The 17,607-nt window shown below is 42.5% G+C and overlaps 1 protein-coding gene across 3 annotated transcripts in view; it reads right to left on the bottom strand.

Annotated features, from left to right (window-relative positions):
* Crtc3 (CREB regulated transcription coactivator 3) overlaps positions 1-17,607 on the bottom strand; it is a 108,542-nt gene that overhangs the window by 16,129 nt on the left and 74,806 nt on the right. For all 3 annotated transcript variants that reach the window (XM_015493038.2, XM_015493037.2, XM_048790218.1), the window contains 3 exons: positions 11,361-11,396; positions 7,799-7,884; positions 6,329-6,378 (listed from right to left, as the gene is read on the bottom strand). In XM_015493038.2, the coding sequence (XP_015348524.1) occupies positions 6,329-6,378; positions 7,799-7,884; positions 11,361-11,396 (172 nt within the window). The remainder of the gene's footprint in view (positions 1-6,328; positions 6,379-7,798; positions 7,885-11,360; positions 11,397-17,607) is intronic.

Raw genomic sequence — 17,607 nt, 5'->3', positions numbered from 1 at the left:
ATTACCCCGCCCAAAAAAAAAAAAAAAAGAAATTTATGAGCAACAAGTGACACTGGGAGCATGAAAGCATGTGTTGTCAGTGTCAGGATGGGTTATGGAGATGAAGGCTTTGCCAAGGACATGACATAGTGTGTTCATGGAACTGCAACTGTAAGGAGTTTAGCATGGCTGAAGTGTCAAATGTCAGGGCAGAGTACAGGGAAGGGAGGGTAGCAGGAGATGGAGTGGAAGAGGCAGGTAGGTGGAAAAATAAGATATACTGTTTCAATTATAGTTTTCAAAACTTTAAAATGAGAAAAATCAGCCAGGCACACCTGTAAATCCCAGCAATTCAGGAGGCTGAGGCAGGAGGACTACAAGTTTGAGGCCAGCACCAAAAATTTAGCAAGACCCTGTCTTAAAATAAAATGGCTAGGGATGTAGCTGAGTGGTAGAGCACCCCTGGAGTCAATCCCCAATACACACACAAAAAAAAAAAGGAGTGAGAAAAACTTGTTGCCATCCATCATCGATCGACATCTGTTGGCTGGTGACTGTGTGTCAGGCACTGGGCTCAGTGCTAAAGGTACAATTATAAACAAACAAGGTGCTGTATTCACAGTCAGGCCTGCCCCTAACGTTTGCAGGCCTGGGGCAAGATTATAAATGGAGGCCAGCACACCATCTGTTCCAATTTGAAGTTATAAATCAAATGAACAAACCCTTAAATGAACTTTGTTCTATTTGTACCTTGACAAATAATACCTTCATAATAGCCAGATTCAAATATAGACTTCTCCAACTTCTTAGTTCTCTGCACTAGAACACAGAGGGAGAGGCAGTCCCATCCTCAGACCACACCCCTCTCTTCCTGTTACAGCCCTGTTCTATGCCTCAGGGCACACAGGTGGCTGGGGTGGGGGGGGGCAGCCTCCACAGCCAAGCTCTGGCCACACCCTGCATCCCCCAACCATTCGGATTAGGGTGAGTGCTCTGTGGATCTCTGTGACCCCTTGAACTCCATTCCATGGGGGTGGGACCCTCTAAAAGGCAGGGCCTCCAGCCCTGTTCTGAGAGGACACTATTCTTGGTGTTCACACACTGGCAGGAGAAACAGAATGGTCAAACAAGCAATTGTAACATGGTAGGAAGCATGCTGTGCCAGGTTTGAAGGGGGCCGGTACAACCAGGAGTTACAAATGACACTGGGAGCACAAAAGCGTGTGTTGTCAGTGTCAGGATGGGTTATGGAAGTGAAGGCTTTGCCAAGGACATGACATAGTATGTTCAAGGAACTACAAGGAGCTTGGCATGGTTGAGGTGTCAGATGTCAGGGCAGAGTACAGGGAAGGGAGGGTAGCAGGAGATGGAGTAGAAGAGAAAGGTGGGTAGGAAAACAGGAAGGAAGACTATGTACTGTTATGGTCTGGGTCAGGAACTGTACAGCAATGAGGGAACCTAGGGCAAGCTAGAGAATGACACTGAGAAATTCTACTATGGTTATAGAGTGGAAGATGGCATAAGTGAGCAGAAAGAGTCAGGGAGAGAATGCTCCTGCAGTGGCCCAGGTCTGATCTAGGAAAAGAATGATGTAATTGAAGAAGCTCTGGCCACACCCAGAAAGCACCATCAGCCAGGAACCTGGGACTGAGGATACTTCACTCAACACAGTGACACACAGTAGAGCACCAACCAGATACAACCACTGGCATTAGAGCCTGTAAGAGACTCAGACAAAGGGAGATAGCCATAAAGAACGTGGCGCAGTGTAATACAACTCAGCAGTAAAATGACAGGCTGGTAGCACCTGGTGGAGGAGGCTTCCTGGAAGACTCTGAACTGAGTTTGCAGGCTAATCCAGGTGATCTAGGCAGAAAAATCACTCCAAGAAGAGTTCGCAGCATGGGCAAAAGCAGGGAGGCATGAAGCCAGCAGTGTGCCCTAGAAACTGTGAGGACTAGGCCACCACAAAGGGTCAAGTTTAGAAAGGGTAGATAGTGATGAGAGGTGATATTGGAGGAGTAGGCCTTGAGCACCTGAGGCTGGAACTGAAAGCAAGACAAGAAGCCAGGGGAAGGCTGAAAGCAGAGGGGAGATGGATCTAGCCTTTTTTAGGGCAATGTGGCTAACAGACCTTGGGGGCAAGCACAGCCTGGAGGCTGAGAAAAGCTGTGACATAAGACATTACAACAGCATGGGGATGCAGAAGCGGGGATGGATTCTAAAGACATCTATAGAAGGTCAAGAATGGTCCCTGGGTTTTTGGCATGGGGACTGGTGGAACCACTCACTAAGATAGGAACCCTGGAGGCATACAAGTAGACCAGGTGTAAAGGTGGGGTATGGGTAATATGATTGCTATTTTAGGCACTTTTTTGAGGTTTTTCATATAGTATGATATGAGTGAACCTAGGGCAAGCTAGAGAATGACATTGAGAAATTCAGTGGGATGTCTCTCACTCAGTTAAGTTCTAGAGGAGGTAAATGACATCCTCAAGGACAGTTCCATTAGAACAGTGGAGGTGGAAGCCAGGCCATGATTGGTTGAAGAGCAGATACTGGGGGGAGGAGGTGTGTAAATACTGGTTGTAAATACGGTGTGTGTGTGTGTGTGTAAATACTGGGGTTGTGGCTCAGCGGTACAGTGCTAGCCTAGCCTGAGTTCTATTCTCAGCACCACAGAAAAATAAATAAATAAAAATAAAGGTATTGTGTCTAACTACAACTAAAAAATGAATATTAAAGAAAAAAAAGAGTAAATACTCAGGACTGGGCTATAGCTCAGTTGGTAGAGTGCCTGCCCCACATGCACAAGGCCCTGGGTTCAATCCCTAGAAACCCCTCCCTCCCCCGCCACAAACATACAGTGAATATTCCTTTGAAAGGTGTGGAATAATAAAAAAATAAGCAAAAGGAAGATAAGTAGCGGAAGGAGAATGAGGGAGGGACAAGGAGAGAGAATGAGGGAGGGACAAGGAACTAATATGGAGTAAATCAAATTCTATGCATGTGTGATTTTTGTCAAAATGAACCCAACATAACTTAATGCTCTAAAAAAATAAATTTGTCTAATGTGGGAGGCCAGCCTTGCACGTAATTGAGTTACCTCCCTGGCTGGGTGTGAGGTGCTCAGACACTTTTCCTTTTCTATGTGTTAACAGCTTTCCCCACCCTTCTTGGGTCCGAGGGCTTGTCCGTGTGGAGGCGTGCTGAACCACAACCCCTGAAGATCCAAATGTCTCACCTGACCTTGGAACAATGATCCCCTTAATCTTCATTGGATGGAATTTTCCCTAGAATTTTTTGTTCCCCAATAAAAGTCCTCTCCCTGGCGTGTTCTCTCTCTCTCACTGGCCTCTTCAGTAAACCTCGCTACTTTAATGGGTAGCTAGAGGCTGGGGGTTTGAGAAGCCGTCCTGGAGCTGGTTTAAAGGTAAATGGAGTCTGTGTCTTTAATTTAAACTCCCTTAGGATTTCCCACATAGCCGAACCTTCATATATATTGTCTGTGCTGGCCATGGACCAAAGTCTAAGAATTTTGGGAAGCAGAAGGAAGAAGTAGTGGAGATACCTCAGAAGGGCAAAGGGGATAAGGGTGGGGAAATAGAGAAAGCCATCCTTCTTGAATAGGAAGGACCTGTGTCCTGAGAGTAAAAAAGGAGGATGGTATACCCTAGAGTCAGCAGTAACATTCTAAACAACTTCTTGTGGGGCATGGTGGCACATGCCTGTAATCCCAGTGACTTGGAAGTCTGAGGCAGAGGGATCGCAAGTAAGAGGACAGCCTCAGCAATTTAGCAATGCCCTAAGCAACTTAGGGAGATCCTGTCTCAAAATAAAAAAATAAAAAGGGCTAGGGTTGTAGCTCACTGGTTAAGTGGCCCTGGGTTCAATCTCTAGTACCAAAACCAAACCAAAACAAAAACCCCAACTTCCCTGCAGATTAGAGGAAGAAAGACAAATGGTCAGTTTCCAAATATCGTTACTATCTATGAGAGTCATCAGTGGACCTGATAATAGGCAGGTAAATTCTCCCTGGCTCAAAATCCTCCAATGACTTTCATCTTCTCTGAGTATAGTTCAGGCTAAGCCAGCCTCATTGTGTTCCACATCCAATCCTGCCTGTGGTCTGCCTGGAACCTTCTTCTCCTCACTTCATTCTAGATTCTGGGCACATGTCATCCTACTTCCTTATCACTCATCATGGCCCATATCCTTATTTTTCTTTTTCTTCATTTCATTTCCCAACATATGACACACATACTATTGATGTGCTGATTTGTTTTTGCCTATCTTACTCCACAAGAACATTAGCTCCTTGTAAACAGGGACTTGATCTGCTTTGTTCATTGTTCTACCTGGCACCTGGAATTAGGAAGTCAATAAATATTGCATGAATAGGAGCCACTGAATGGAATGCTACCTCTAACAGAAGAGCAAGAAAGCAACTTTCTTTATCTAAGAAACACTGGCTTTAACACTTCAGGGTTAACATATCATAGCTCAGTTCCATGACATCAGCCTCCAGAGCCTGGAGCATCCATTTGTCTGAGGGTTTGGCCAAAACTGTTCTTGAGGAAAATCTTGGACCTCTCTGAAGACAGGTCCTGCACCCCAGGTGGGCTGGTCTCCTTGTCCTTCTGGGTGCTTGGCAAGCTTTATGACTTTCTGAAGAGAAGGTCAACTCCCTTTACAGCTCAGCAGGCTGCTAATTACTTAATTTATATTTAACCAGCCAAAAAGAATGTCTGGGTCCCAGGTATTCAGTAGGGAGTGACCTGAAGGCACTTCTGGAAAGCTTTTTTGGGGAACAAAATTTAAGGATGGCCTGAAGTTGATTTAGTTCACCCACAGACCCCCTAACATGGGTTCTTGGACCAAACCAGATCATACCAGGGTCCCATTTTCACTTCACACTGTTTTGGCCCTGGAAAGACCTGCTGTTCCTGCTGTTTACCAAGTAAACAAAGAACTGTGCATGGTAGGCAAGTGCTCTACTCCTGAGCCCCAACCCCACCCAAGACTGGCTATTTCTGAATTGGCTTCAGTTCCAGACTGTGGAACTATACTGAGAATGCTGTGACAAAAATCCCTGCACTGATCTCTCAGTGTTCTCTCAAGACACTGCCAAGCAAGTCCTAAGGGGTCCTCTCTGTAGACCCATGGCAGAGGGTTCTTCCAGTCAAGAGGTGGCATCAGTCCTTCTTTGAGTGTCTGCGAATACCTGGATTTCATTAGTCTCCTTTTTCTTCCTTAGTCTAAACTTCCTCAAAAACCTCTTCTTTTTTTTTTTTTAAATTTCTTTGTACTACATATATTTTTATAAATTGCCTCAATTTGGTGGGATGAGGTACTGGGGATTGATCTTAGGGGTGCTTTACCACTGAGCCACATCCCCAGCCCTTTTTATATTTTGAGACAGGATCTCCCTAAGTTGCTTAGGGCCTCACTAAGTTGCTGAGGGTAGCCTCAAACTTGTGATTTTCCTTCCTCAGCCTCCTGAGTCTCTGGGATTACAGGTGTGGGCCAACAAGTCCAGCACTGCCTCATACTTTTTAGAGAGTAAAGTTGTATAGTATGAAATTAATTAATTAATAGTTTCATAGAAAGTCTTTTTTTCATATGGCAAATCTTCCCATTTATTCATTCTCCATTTGTTTCTTCAAAATTATGGTATTTATGTACCATAAAATTTACTGTCTTACCCAATTTTAAGGGCACAGGTCAGTGGCATTAAGTACATTCACAGAACTCTCTTAATCAACTTCTATATAAACGATTTCCAGGATAACTAATGCTTTCTTTTTCTCTGGACAATGTGTCAGCTATGCCCATGTTGGGCCATAGGCAGGAGGCTGGTGGGTTCCCTTCAGCCCTTGCCTGCTTCTATGGCTGCCAGGCTAGTTGTATGCCTGCCCAGGGTCAGTTGTGTTATTCTCAAATATATATAAGGCCATTTAATTGCTATTGCAGTTACAGAATTGAATTAATGTACATGCAATATGAGTATCAAAAGAGATGGCTGTGCTGGGCGCGGTGGTGCATGCTTGTAATCCCAGCAGCAGGAGGATCTCAAATTCAAAGCCAGCCTTGGCAAAAGCGAGGTGCTAAGAAACTCAGTGAGACCTTGTCTCTGAGTAAAATATAAAATAGGGCTGGGAATGTGGCTCAGTGGTCAAATGTCCCTGAGTTCAATCCCCGGTACCAAAAAAAAAAAAAAAAAGATGGCTGTTTTTACGAAAATGCAGTTGACTTTCAATTTACACATAGCCATAAGTTTCAGAGTTCTGTGACAAAGCAGTAAGACTTTCCTCTTGGGAAAACCTTCAGCAGAATGAACATTACTTACTTGCCACCTCCAACATCACAGGATCGAGGACGCCCTGACAAGGACTGAATCTGGGAAGAGACAAAGAAAACTGGGCTCACTTACCGCAACGCTGAATTCAAATTTTTGAAAAGTATCTTCGTGGGGATCTTGGGACTCCAGTCAGCACAGCTGAGAGCAGTGCTCACCAAAAGCAGCCTCACAGAGCACCCATTTGGGTTCTGAAGAGGCTTTTAAAATTCTTCAGCTTCCAGACACAAGGGAGATATAACAGTAATATATTCTCTTACTTTGATGCTTTATTAGTGTATATTCTAGATGAATATTATTTCCTTCAAAAAAGCCAATATTTTACATATAGAGCTTTTAAGTAAACATTTTTTTCCCAATTGGCTTGAGGATAAGAAGGAAATAGAAAAGCAAAATATGGTAAAGAAAGATGAAATGAATGTCAAAAGAAAAAAATAATTCAATTAGATAAACTCTGGGGGGGGCGGGAGTGAGTACTATAAATCCATAAGAACTGAAAAAGATGAGCACCTCTTCTCAGAGACAGCAGCCCCTGGTCCTCAGGGGGAAAGCCAGTGCTTGCTTGGCTAGAGAAGTCAAAGCCATCCTCTGATAAAAGCTTCCAAAACCACTTGACCAAAAACATACCATACAACTGCTTCTCCTATGCTTAAATATGTAAATTTTAAATCATAGCTTTTTATCCCCCCAAAGATTAACATCAAATACACCTTGACTTTATTAAAAATTTGTTAAGCCTACTCTAATGCTAGCAGAGACTTTGGTATGGTTGGTGGAAGAAAACGGAGCTAGACCAAAGGGATCCTAACAGGTTAAGTACAGAGACAGTATAAGTGATTACAACAGAGCATCGTTAAGGGGTGGAACAGATGAACTTTTCTTTCAAAATCAAGACAGCTTCCTTACAGGAAGGAAGGTCATATCAAGTACTGTGGGGCCTCCCTTTCGCCCACAGTGGGTGAACAGGGTGGAGGTCAGCTAGCACAATTTTAGATACAAATGCTCAAAGGCTCATCAAAATCACAGTAAAACAGATGACTCATTTACTGGCTCCTGGAGAATACAAGTCAAAGAAAGGATTATCTGCTGCAATAATAATTCTGGACATAAACTGGAGACCAGAAGAAGGTGATGGCTTACAAAACAGAGAGATCAGCTATGACTTGTTACCAGGTTTCAGAGCTTTTAACAACATGAATAAAACACATAGGGCTTAAAAGGTTTCTTTTTTTGAATGAATAAATTCCCATGAAAATCAGGAAGTCAAAGATCAGTGTACTGATTCATCAACACAAATGTGATCATTTTTACTTGAGAAATCATTCCCAACTATATTTTTCCTCTCTGTCTCCCCACTCTCTTTTTTCCACTCCTCTTGTTTCCGCCTCTGCAGGATTTTATAATACCTCTGGAGTGCAAACATCCAGTGACAACAAGCACAGTTAAGTACTGTTCACCCACCTCCTTGGTCTCCCATAGTTGTTTTGGCAGTGGCTTTGGAACATTTAACAGATTTTCTTCTTTCAATGGGCCAGGGAAAGATGCCACTAAAAGGGGGGAAAGAAAATTCATTGCATTAGAGGGCAGCCATCCTATCTTTGGATAAACAAATTATCTTTGTAAAAACACGATTTATTTAAAAAATATTTATTAACTGTTTACAAGGGAAAGTGCTTTCAGCATCACTGTGGGGTTGCATAGATAGTAAGCAGACATGGATTCAACTGTAAGGAATTTGTAACCTAGCCCATATGAGGTCAACACATAAATAACACCACTGAGAGAAGAAACCAGGGGATGCCCAGGAGAATCACTGGTACAGTGCTGCTGCCTTACAGGAAAGAATGAATCCAGGGAGGCTCTGGAGATAAGTGTTCTGGGCAGCCCTTTAAAGACCCTGGGAAGACATTCCAAGGAGGAAAAATTAAGAAAAAGGCCTAAGGAGAGAGAAAATTATGGGCAACGATAGCATCGAGTAGTTATTATCATGTGGAACATAGGCTAGGTAAAAGAGTGGTTGGAAATAAAATGTAAAAGATTAAGACTAGGTAGGGAATGGCCCTGCAAGCTTGGAAAAAGTGGTAAGAAGAGGCACACAATAATCTAGGGAAGAATGAGACGGAAAATAGAAAGAGCATGTGGAAGCCATGATGGCAATGAAGGTGCTTGGTAATGGGCTAGGACAGGGAATAAAGAGGAATTAGTAACCCAGCAGATTTGAGGATGGTCAGCTGAGGAGTCCTAGCGGCCTCAAAAGCTCTAAAACAACCTGGCTGTGTGTGAAGGGCCCATACCAGGGCCTTCTGCTTTAACACTATCAGTCATTCCAGGTAAAATAAGAATGCTGATCCACAAAACAAATGAAAGCTTTCTGTTCTCAAAGATGGGCCAGAGGACGAGGGCTGACCCTGAGGAAACACAGGATCTGATGTTAGGAGGGGAATCAGCATCAGATGCTGGTTGACTGTTCAGAACGAGGAATGCTGTTATGTTCTGGTGACCATGTAGCTCCACTGTGTCAGGACTGTCTAGTCCTAACCCCACACAGCATGGATAATGGACCCCAGAAAGAAGTCACTTAAAACAGGAACCAGACTGTAAACCCAGCAACTTGGGAGGCTGAGATAAGAGGATTTCAAATTCAAGGCCAGCCTCAGCAATTTAGCAAGGCCCCAGCAATTTATTGAGGCCCCGTCTCAAAAAATAAAGAGGGCTGGCAATGTGGTTCAATGGTTAAGCACTCCTGGGTTTAATCCCCAATGCCTAAAACAAAACAAACCAAGGGCCAAAATTTCAAAGTAATTTTGAGAAAAGGGTTTAAAATACTTTAAAATAAGTTTATTTCTATTTAATGAAACTTAGGATATAATTACAATCATGAATTCCTAGAATTAAGTATGGATAGAGTGTATAATTCCTCTGATAGCACCGCAAGGGAATGATACAATGATCTTCACAGTTAATCTTACCAGCATCATCACCACAATGTCATTTCTGCAAAAATAGCTCACGCTTTATCAATGTTCCCAGGTGTCTCTCAATCTTGATATTCAAATACCCCTCTCCCTCTCTTTTTAAATGGTGCTAGGGATTGACAGCCTGTGATGTATGTGCTCACTCTACAATTTAAGCTGCATCCTCAGACCAAATTACTCTTTTGAAGGGCTTATTTTGTCAACATCCTTGTGGATTTTCTTTTCTCCTGATGTTACCTGGTCTAATCATTAATATAAACTGCTTCAGAAACTTCACAAGGACAGGGCCGGATCTATGTTTCACTGGCTGTGGGGAGAAACTTAAAATAGTGCTTGGGAAATTTGGATCCTAAAACTGTCTGCCCACAAACTGGAGGACAAGAATAACAGGTCTTGAGAGCCTTTCTAAACCAGGACAATAGGAAATCAAGAAGAAAAAAGTGATCTGGGCATGGTGACACAGGCCTATAATCCCAGCAATTTGGGAAGCAGAGGCAGGAGGATTGTAAATTCAAGGCCAGCTTCAGCAATTTGATAAGTTCCTATGTAATTTAGTAGTACAGCAGCACCCCTGGGTTCAATCCCCATATAGACAAAAGGGGGTGGGGGAAAGGGAGGGAGGAAAGTGCTCTCATAGGTGTCGGGACACCAGGAGAAGTCCTAAGGGCTGAGTTAGACTCAAGGCTACCAGAGAGATAACAGGGATTGTTTTCTGTGAGAAGCTCATTATTTTTTAATTGTTTTCCACTTTTTTTTTTTTTTTTTTGGTAGTGCTAGGGATTAAACCCAGGGCCTTATGCATGTGAGGCAAGCACTCTACCAGCTGAGCTATATCCCTAGCCCTCATTTGTTTTTCATCCAAAATTTGATGGGAATTCTTCAAAGAATCCACGGGATATGTGTATGTGTGTGTGTGTGTGTGTGTGTGTGTGTGTGTGTGTGCGCGCGCGCGCGCGCACGCACGCCTGTGTGCAAACAACCTTGAAGGCATTTCTTCATTTCTATCCTAATGGATTAGATGCTTATTGATATTTTCATGCTTTCATTTAATGCCTGAAACAGCTTGTTCAGAAAAGGAGTTTGCAGGATGAGAGACAACTGTGTCTCTCAAGCAGGATTTTCCTCATTTATCATATTACCCATGAGCCTTATCTCTATGACATATAAATCTAATTTAGCTGTTCAGCTTTAGTTCATGAAAATTAAATTTCAATTTATGAAGATTTAGGGAAAAGAAAATACTGCCTGGTCCCAAATGAATAAATGAAGTGTTGGACTCTCATTTATCCAAGGCTTTGAGTGTCATTTCAGCAGACCTCCAGCATTATTTTAATTGGCTTTATAAAGAAACTCAGTATCGCTGTGCACAGTGGCGCATGCCTATAATCCTAGTGACTTGGGAGGCTGAGGCAGGAGGATCACGAGTTCAAACACAGCCTCAGCAACTCAGTGAGGCCCTAAGCAACTCAGCAAGACCCTGTCTCTAATAAAATATAAAAAAGGGCTGGGGATACGGCTCGGTGGTTAAGCGCCCCTTGGTTCAATCTCTGGTACCCCCCCCCCAAAAAAAAAGAAGAAAAGAAACTCGGTATCTTCTGCAAAATTTATCATTTCATTTTGTGATCAATTTACATTTTCCTTGCATTTCTTATTTAAATCTGCCAATTACTGAATCATGAAGACTAAATGGGCAGAGACAATGTTGACGAGAGAGGGATATTGGAATAACTAATTATTTAACTGATGGGTTAATTCATATTTTTATGCAGTTAAGACTTTTGTTCTCCTGCACAACCTTATGACTGTGGGGACTTGGGTAACAATGAAACTTCACAACCTAATCACCTATTTCCTTTCTTAAAGTTTTGGTCATGGATACTCATAATTTTCTAGAAGAGCATATCAGAATAATATACAATCAGTGGTCATCAACCTTTGCAGGGGAGTCTTAAAAATATGAGTATTAATTAGTTCAACTGTTGAAAGAAGGTTATGCATATGAGGACCAGCATCCCACTCCAACACAGGTAAGTAAAACCAATTCATACCTTCCCGGTGTCCATCATTCTCACCATCACAGAAACCTGGTGGGAAAGAAAAAAAACACTTTTATGTGGAGCTTTAATTTTCATTTATTCATGAATTAGTAACTTTCTGATTTGTAATACAATTTTTTGAAAATTCTAAAGCAGTTTTAATATATCAATGCTTGTTCAATGTGCTTTAGTGTTTATACTAAAATTAGATGTAGTTTGAGTCTAAAGTTGGTGCCTGTCTACTTTTCTTTTCCTTTAAAATTGTCTGTCTGAAATTTTCTTACTGCCTCTGTCCTGAGAGAACAACTTTTATGAAGCCTGAGAACCTCTCTTTGAATCAAAAAGAAGTCTGGCTTGAAACTCTTCCAAATGTAAGCTGGGGGAGGGTACGTATTTTTAAGAGACCATGTCACTGTCTTAGACTTAATATGGGTGTTTATAGGAACAAAGTGGAAACTCCATGCTGGATGTTGTTAATATATATTTCTTACAAAGTCAAGTTAACTTTTTAAAAAATGTACCTGGAGTCAAAGTCATTTTAAAGGGCACATGTGATAGCTATTTCCAAAGTTTTAAAAATTTGACTTGGAATAAGTTCTGGCTGAATAAAGAATATTTAATCCATGAATTATCTAGTGGAGCCTAAGGGCCAGGGCTACACTGAGAGTCCCCAGAAGCACTAAGAGATCCTTAAATTAAGCACACAAACAAAGACAGAATTTCTTTCCAGCCCATAGGAACAGAATCTAAGTTAGTGATTGAAAAGTTTATTTTAGTGCACAAAAGACCTTTTGGGTAAGCTTGTTAAAATGCAGGTTCTTGGGTCCAACCCTAAAAGACGTTGACTCCAAAAGTGTGAGAACTGGCTGAGGAATCTGTTTTCAATAATCATCTCTGGGGACTCTCCTGCAGAAGGTCATTGGCTTACTCTTTAGAGAGACTTGGACTAGGCTGCCACTTACTTCATCAGTAATTTAGCACCTCTAAAGAAAAGCCATGTGAACAGGAGAACCTTAAAAAGCCAAGTACAGAAAGACAAAAGATGTAGCCCTGCTGTCAGCACTGTCAAAAGGAGAGGAAGGAAAACTCTTGATTCACATTTTGGCTTTTTGGGAAAGGGCAGGGAAACTTGACCATTCTGATCAGTAAAATGTGATTGCCCTGGGGTGTGGTAGTGCATGCCTATAAATAATCCCAGTTACTTGGGAGGCTGAGGCAAGAGAACTTCAAGTTCAAGGCCAGTCTGGCCAACTCAGTGAGACTTTGTCTTATAATAAAAACTACAAAGAGCTGGGAGCCAGGCACAGTGGTGCACACCTGAAATCCCAGCAACCTGGGAGGCTGAGGCAGGAAGAGTTCAAAGCCAGCCTCGGCAGATTAGTGAAGTACTTAGCAACTCAGCGAGATCCTATCTCTAAATAAAGTATAAAAAAAGGGCTGGGGATGTGGCTCAGTGGAAGCCTTTTGGGCTCAATACAAAAAAAGCGCTTTTAGGCTCAATAAAAAAAAATGTAGTTATCCTACTAAGAATTTAAAACTAAGTTCTATATAGTAAATTAGTACGGTATGTGGAATAATATCATATTCAAGATACCGATTAAGACTGACTTGTCCTTGAAACATGAAGATGCAACTGAGAGCTACCACGTAAAACTGTCAGAGAGGCCATCAGATTCCCCACATGACATCCCATTAGTGCCACCCTCTCCATCAGACTGGGGCAGAAGGAAGGCTTCATGTCTGAGTTAGGCATTGAAGGACAATGAGGAAGATGATAATAACAGCCAGCATTATTGAGCACTTATGATGGGTCAGGCACTTCTCAAAGATGAGTTCTGGTAATTCTAGCAGGAACTCTTTGACATAGGCGCTATTATCATGTCCGAGACCACACTGCTGGTTCTAGGACAAGGACTCCCCTGCAAAGGTTGATGACCGCTGATTATATTATTCTTCTGATAAGCTCTTCTAGAAAATTATGAGTATCCATGACCATGTCCCAAGACAATTTGTTGAACCAGAAGGATTTAGACAGTTGGAAGTAAAGTTGATTATGAAATGGAGACAGGAGGAGGAGTGGGGAAGGGGTATGGAGAAGAGGGAGGAAGGGAAGAGGAAGATGTGTATGTAGGGCAAGGCAGAGGATGGGGAAGCCTGGCTGCAGCTCAAGGGGGAAGGAATGGGAGATAAGGCTGGAGTGAAGAGGTCTTCCAGTAATTGGACATGAGTTGGGGAATAAAAGATTTTAGACACTCCTCTTGCAGAAGAATGTGAGACCAACTGAAAAGAGAAAGCCTCAAGGCAGGGAAACCTGGCAGAAAACCAATATAATAGACACAAAGTGGGGTACTGGCAGTGAGTACAGAAAATAAGAAGAAGGCTTGAGATTCATTGCAGGGATAGAATGATCAGAATTTGGCTATTGTATGGGTGCAAGGGGAAGGAGAACAAGGGTCATTAAATATAACTCTTAAGTGTTATCTTAAACGATTAGAGGATGAGGATGGTAATAACTGATATGTTAGCACCAAGTTAGCATAAGCAAAATGTCCAAGGCTGGATTCTTCCCACCAAATAAAAAATACCAGAAGATATAATTATAAATTAAGGGTTAAAAATTTAAAAAGGAACCAGTTGTGACTGAGTATCTGAAAACAGAGGGAATTAATTCACTTCAGTCCCACAGTGGATGGGACAGCAATGACTGAGGCTGTATCTGTGTTCCAGGAATTCTCACAGCGCCGGGGCCTCAGAGAGCTGACCTAAGTGCATCTGAGACCACGTTCCTTCTGCACGTTCCCATGCCTGGCAAGTCTAATATAACTCCTCACATGGTCTTGATTTGAGGTACAAGAGAAGTCAAAAGGCGGATCCCTTAATTAGAGTGAGCTCTGGAATTTCAGCCTCCACATCCTGGGCCCTCTTGCCACCTCAGCAACACTCCTTTTGCCCCTCTTCAGACCTGGGATGCTTGTGCCAGACAATCAAATGTCATTATTAGGCTTACATCTCTTAGGGTTATTTAAAACCTTCTTCTTAACTCTGCAGTCAAAGTTTATTGCCAGTTGAAAGGTCACTGAGGTACAAAGAATATCAGCCCCTCTAGAGTAGGAGCAAAGGACTGTACTCCCCAAAGATGGCGATATTCAACTCCTACTGCTCTGGGTGTGAAGACAAGTCACATGCTCTTCTGTGCTTGACCCTAGACTGCTCCTTGAGAGATCAAGGCCTGCTCCAGCTCCCTCCTCCATATGCTGGCCATTAGAGAAGGGGAGTCTAGGGATAGCCCCAGGCCGTGAAGCAGGGCAAGTGTCACAGAGAGCCCTAGTGCTTGCTATCTGCATGGGTGTGCAAAATGGTAATTAAACTGCACATGCTGCCAGGGAAATGGTCAATCCTTCTCTTTATAGATTCTGCCTACTTAAACAAGAAGACAGAAATTATAAAAATCCCATTTGATTGTATAAAAGTTTATTTCTGGCATTTACCACTGCTTATCACTGCTAATTATCATGCGAGTTAAAAACCATTACGAAAATTACTAAGCATGTATCAAACTAATGGCTTTATTTTCTGGGGACATGAACCTTCACTTGCGAATGTATCAGAGTTTCCTGCTCATGTAGTTAAGCCATTGTGCAGATGCTCCCTTATCATCTGCTCCCGAAAATAACAACAACTAAGTGGGGTCCCTCACTACACTGAGCAAAGATTCCTAGGGAAACGTCGGTTATTATTGCTCCCACCACAGAACCTAGTTCTGGGCTCCAATTATATTTTCCCATCCCCTTTTTAATTTTTACTTTATTTGGTTGGTCCTATAAAAAGAAATACCTTTTTGTAAAGCTAGTTGATATTTTTAAAATCCTAAAGGAAAGAAAATGAAAAACTTCAATGAATTACAGGGGGAAAACACATAAAACTATTTAAAATAGCTCCCACCAACAAATAGAATTCTCCAGAAATAATTCCCATCCTTAGAGACTTGAATAATATTTGAAACACACTGGCTTTCCCATGTAAACACATCCATATTTGGATGTGTTTCTGAGTTCTGCTGTACTTGCAGGGCAGTTGCAGGAGCAGGCACACGGTTCAGACATCCAAGCTGGAGAATGGCCCACCTTCCATGGTGGTCAGATATTGTGGCCCTTTTCTAACTTCTGATTTGAAAAGGTGAGATCATCAGATTCTCATGTCAACTCAGGAGCCCTGCTTCAGAATTTTCTCCCTTCCTGTCCCCCAACCCCACCTTTTGGAACTGAGAAACTAACCAGGAGTGTTCTACCAATAAGCTCCATCCCCCGTCCTTTTTATTTTGAGACAGGGTCTTGCTAAGTTGCTGAGGTTGGCCTCGAACTTGCCTCAGCCTCCCAGGTATCTCTTTACTTCTTTTATTATTGTTCTGCCTATCTGTATCAACATGTTTTTTTCATTTTTCTTATTCATATTCACATATTCTGACTTTGTGTGTGTGTGTGTGTGTGTGTGTGTGTGTGTGTGTGGTATTGGGGTTTGAACCTAAGGGCACTCTATCACTGAGCTACATCCATAGCCTTTTTTTATATTTTATTTAGAGACAGGGTCTTGCTAAGATGCTAACGGTCTCACTAAGTTGCTGAGGCTGGCCTCTAATTTGCAATCCTCCTGCAATTCAGCCTCCCGAGTCATGTGGATCTGGCCTGGCCTGACATTTCTCATCTCAGGCTAAATCACCCTTAGTATAAATATTTCCAATTCAAGTAACCACTTTCTTTAATTACTTTCTTTTCTCTTTGCATGCAAGCCTCAAAAACTCCTTAAATTATCTATGGTTCCCTTATTCTCTTGAGGCCTTCAGTCCCTTCTAAAGAAGCATAAACTTTGCTCAAAATGCAAAGGCCATGCAGATGTAGAAACGCATGAGTTCCAGGGCAAAGATCTATCAAGCTGGTTTGCTCCCAGTCCAGGGACACTAAGACCTGCTGTACCCACAGGTACTCCCGCTGATTATATTCTTGGCTTTTTTAGGCTTTGTTTATATATTCCCATCTACCTACCCTGAAGCTAAACTGTTCCATCTTCCCACACATCCCACTTCTATAAGTAGGGAGCAATCGACCCATATCCAATTTCAACATCTCCACCAACTTCACTCTCATATACCCATGTCCCACCAATTCTGAAAGACCTCATACTTTACAAGAAATCATTTAGGCAAGTGGAGTCTTTTCTAAATTGTACCAAGGGAACAAATACAGCAACAATTGTTATTAAAACCCATCCCTACGATATGCAAAAAATATAACCATGAATATTCTCCTTGGAAAGAACAGAGGCTATTAAGACTTTAGTCCAAAATAAAGAAAACTAGAAAAACTGGTACTTTAGTAAAAGAATATTTATTCCCAATCCTCTTTCTCTCAGTCTGTAGATGGAATGGATAATTCAAGATAGTAGTTCTTTCTAGATTATAAGCCCCCAAAAGGTGGGTGTGGAATGTGACTAAATGAACCAGACTCATTTCAGGTGAGGGTCAAATGTCAGTGCCTAACATGTTTTAGCAAGTGCTGTGAATGTGTGAGCCACTGTGTGTTTTCTCTGCCCTTCTCCATTATGAGGATTCCTCTGTGCCAGGGACTGTTAGGTATAAGAAAGAACGTGACCAGTAGATGTTGCCTTTGAGAAATTTCCCCTAGGAGAGTGAAAGAAGCATGTGTATGAAAAAGCAGTCAAGTGTCCCAGGTGTTAAGTCCATCTGCAATTAATACTTCAGGATGTTAGAAAGACAGGGGTAGTTGGGGGCCAACAGAGATAGGAAGGTTCCAGAAGGCTACACAGAAATGCTGACACAAGTTAAAGTTCACAGTTGAAGTGTTGGCCAGGTGGACCAGGAACGAGTTACAAGAGGAAGAGATGGGAACAGGATGAAACAGCAGAACTCCAAGGCTGACTCAGGGAATGAGGCTGGGGAGCAGAGGGAAGAGGCAGGCAAGTGCCCAATCCTGAGGTACATGTCACTCCAGAAGAGAGATCTGGACTCTTCCTCCTAGGGGTAAGTAAGTGGCACTGCTGGCTTTCAGAAGGACAGGAACAAGAGTAGGACTTGGGTTCAGATGGTGTGAGTGTGCCTTTACCCCACTCCTTCACTCTTGGCCTTTCTCTCCTGGACTCACTCTGGCCCAAAGGAGGTAGAATGGTGATCTGAACAGCAAAATAGGGAAAGAGGGAGCAGGTAGTGCTCAGCTCCAGTTCTGCTCCCTCTCTTCCTCCTTCCCAG

The sequence above is a fragment of the Marmota marmota genome, unplaced genomic scaffold, assembly GCF_001458135.2.
Source record: "Marmota marmota marmota unplaced genomic scaffold, marMar, whole genome shotgun sequence".
Classification (NCBI taxonomy): domain Eukaryota; kingdom Metazoa; phylum Chordata; class Mammalia; order Rodentia; family Sciuridae; genus Marmota; species Marmota marmota.
Note: the sequence above shows the minus strand (reverse complement) of the source record. Positions and strands in the feature narration are given on the sequence as shown.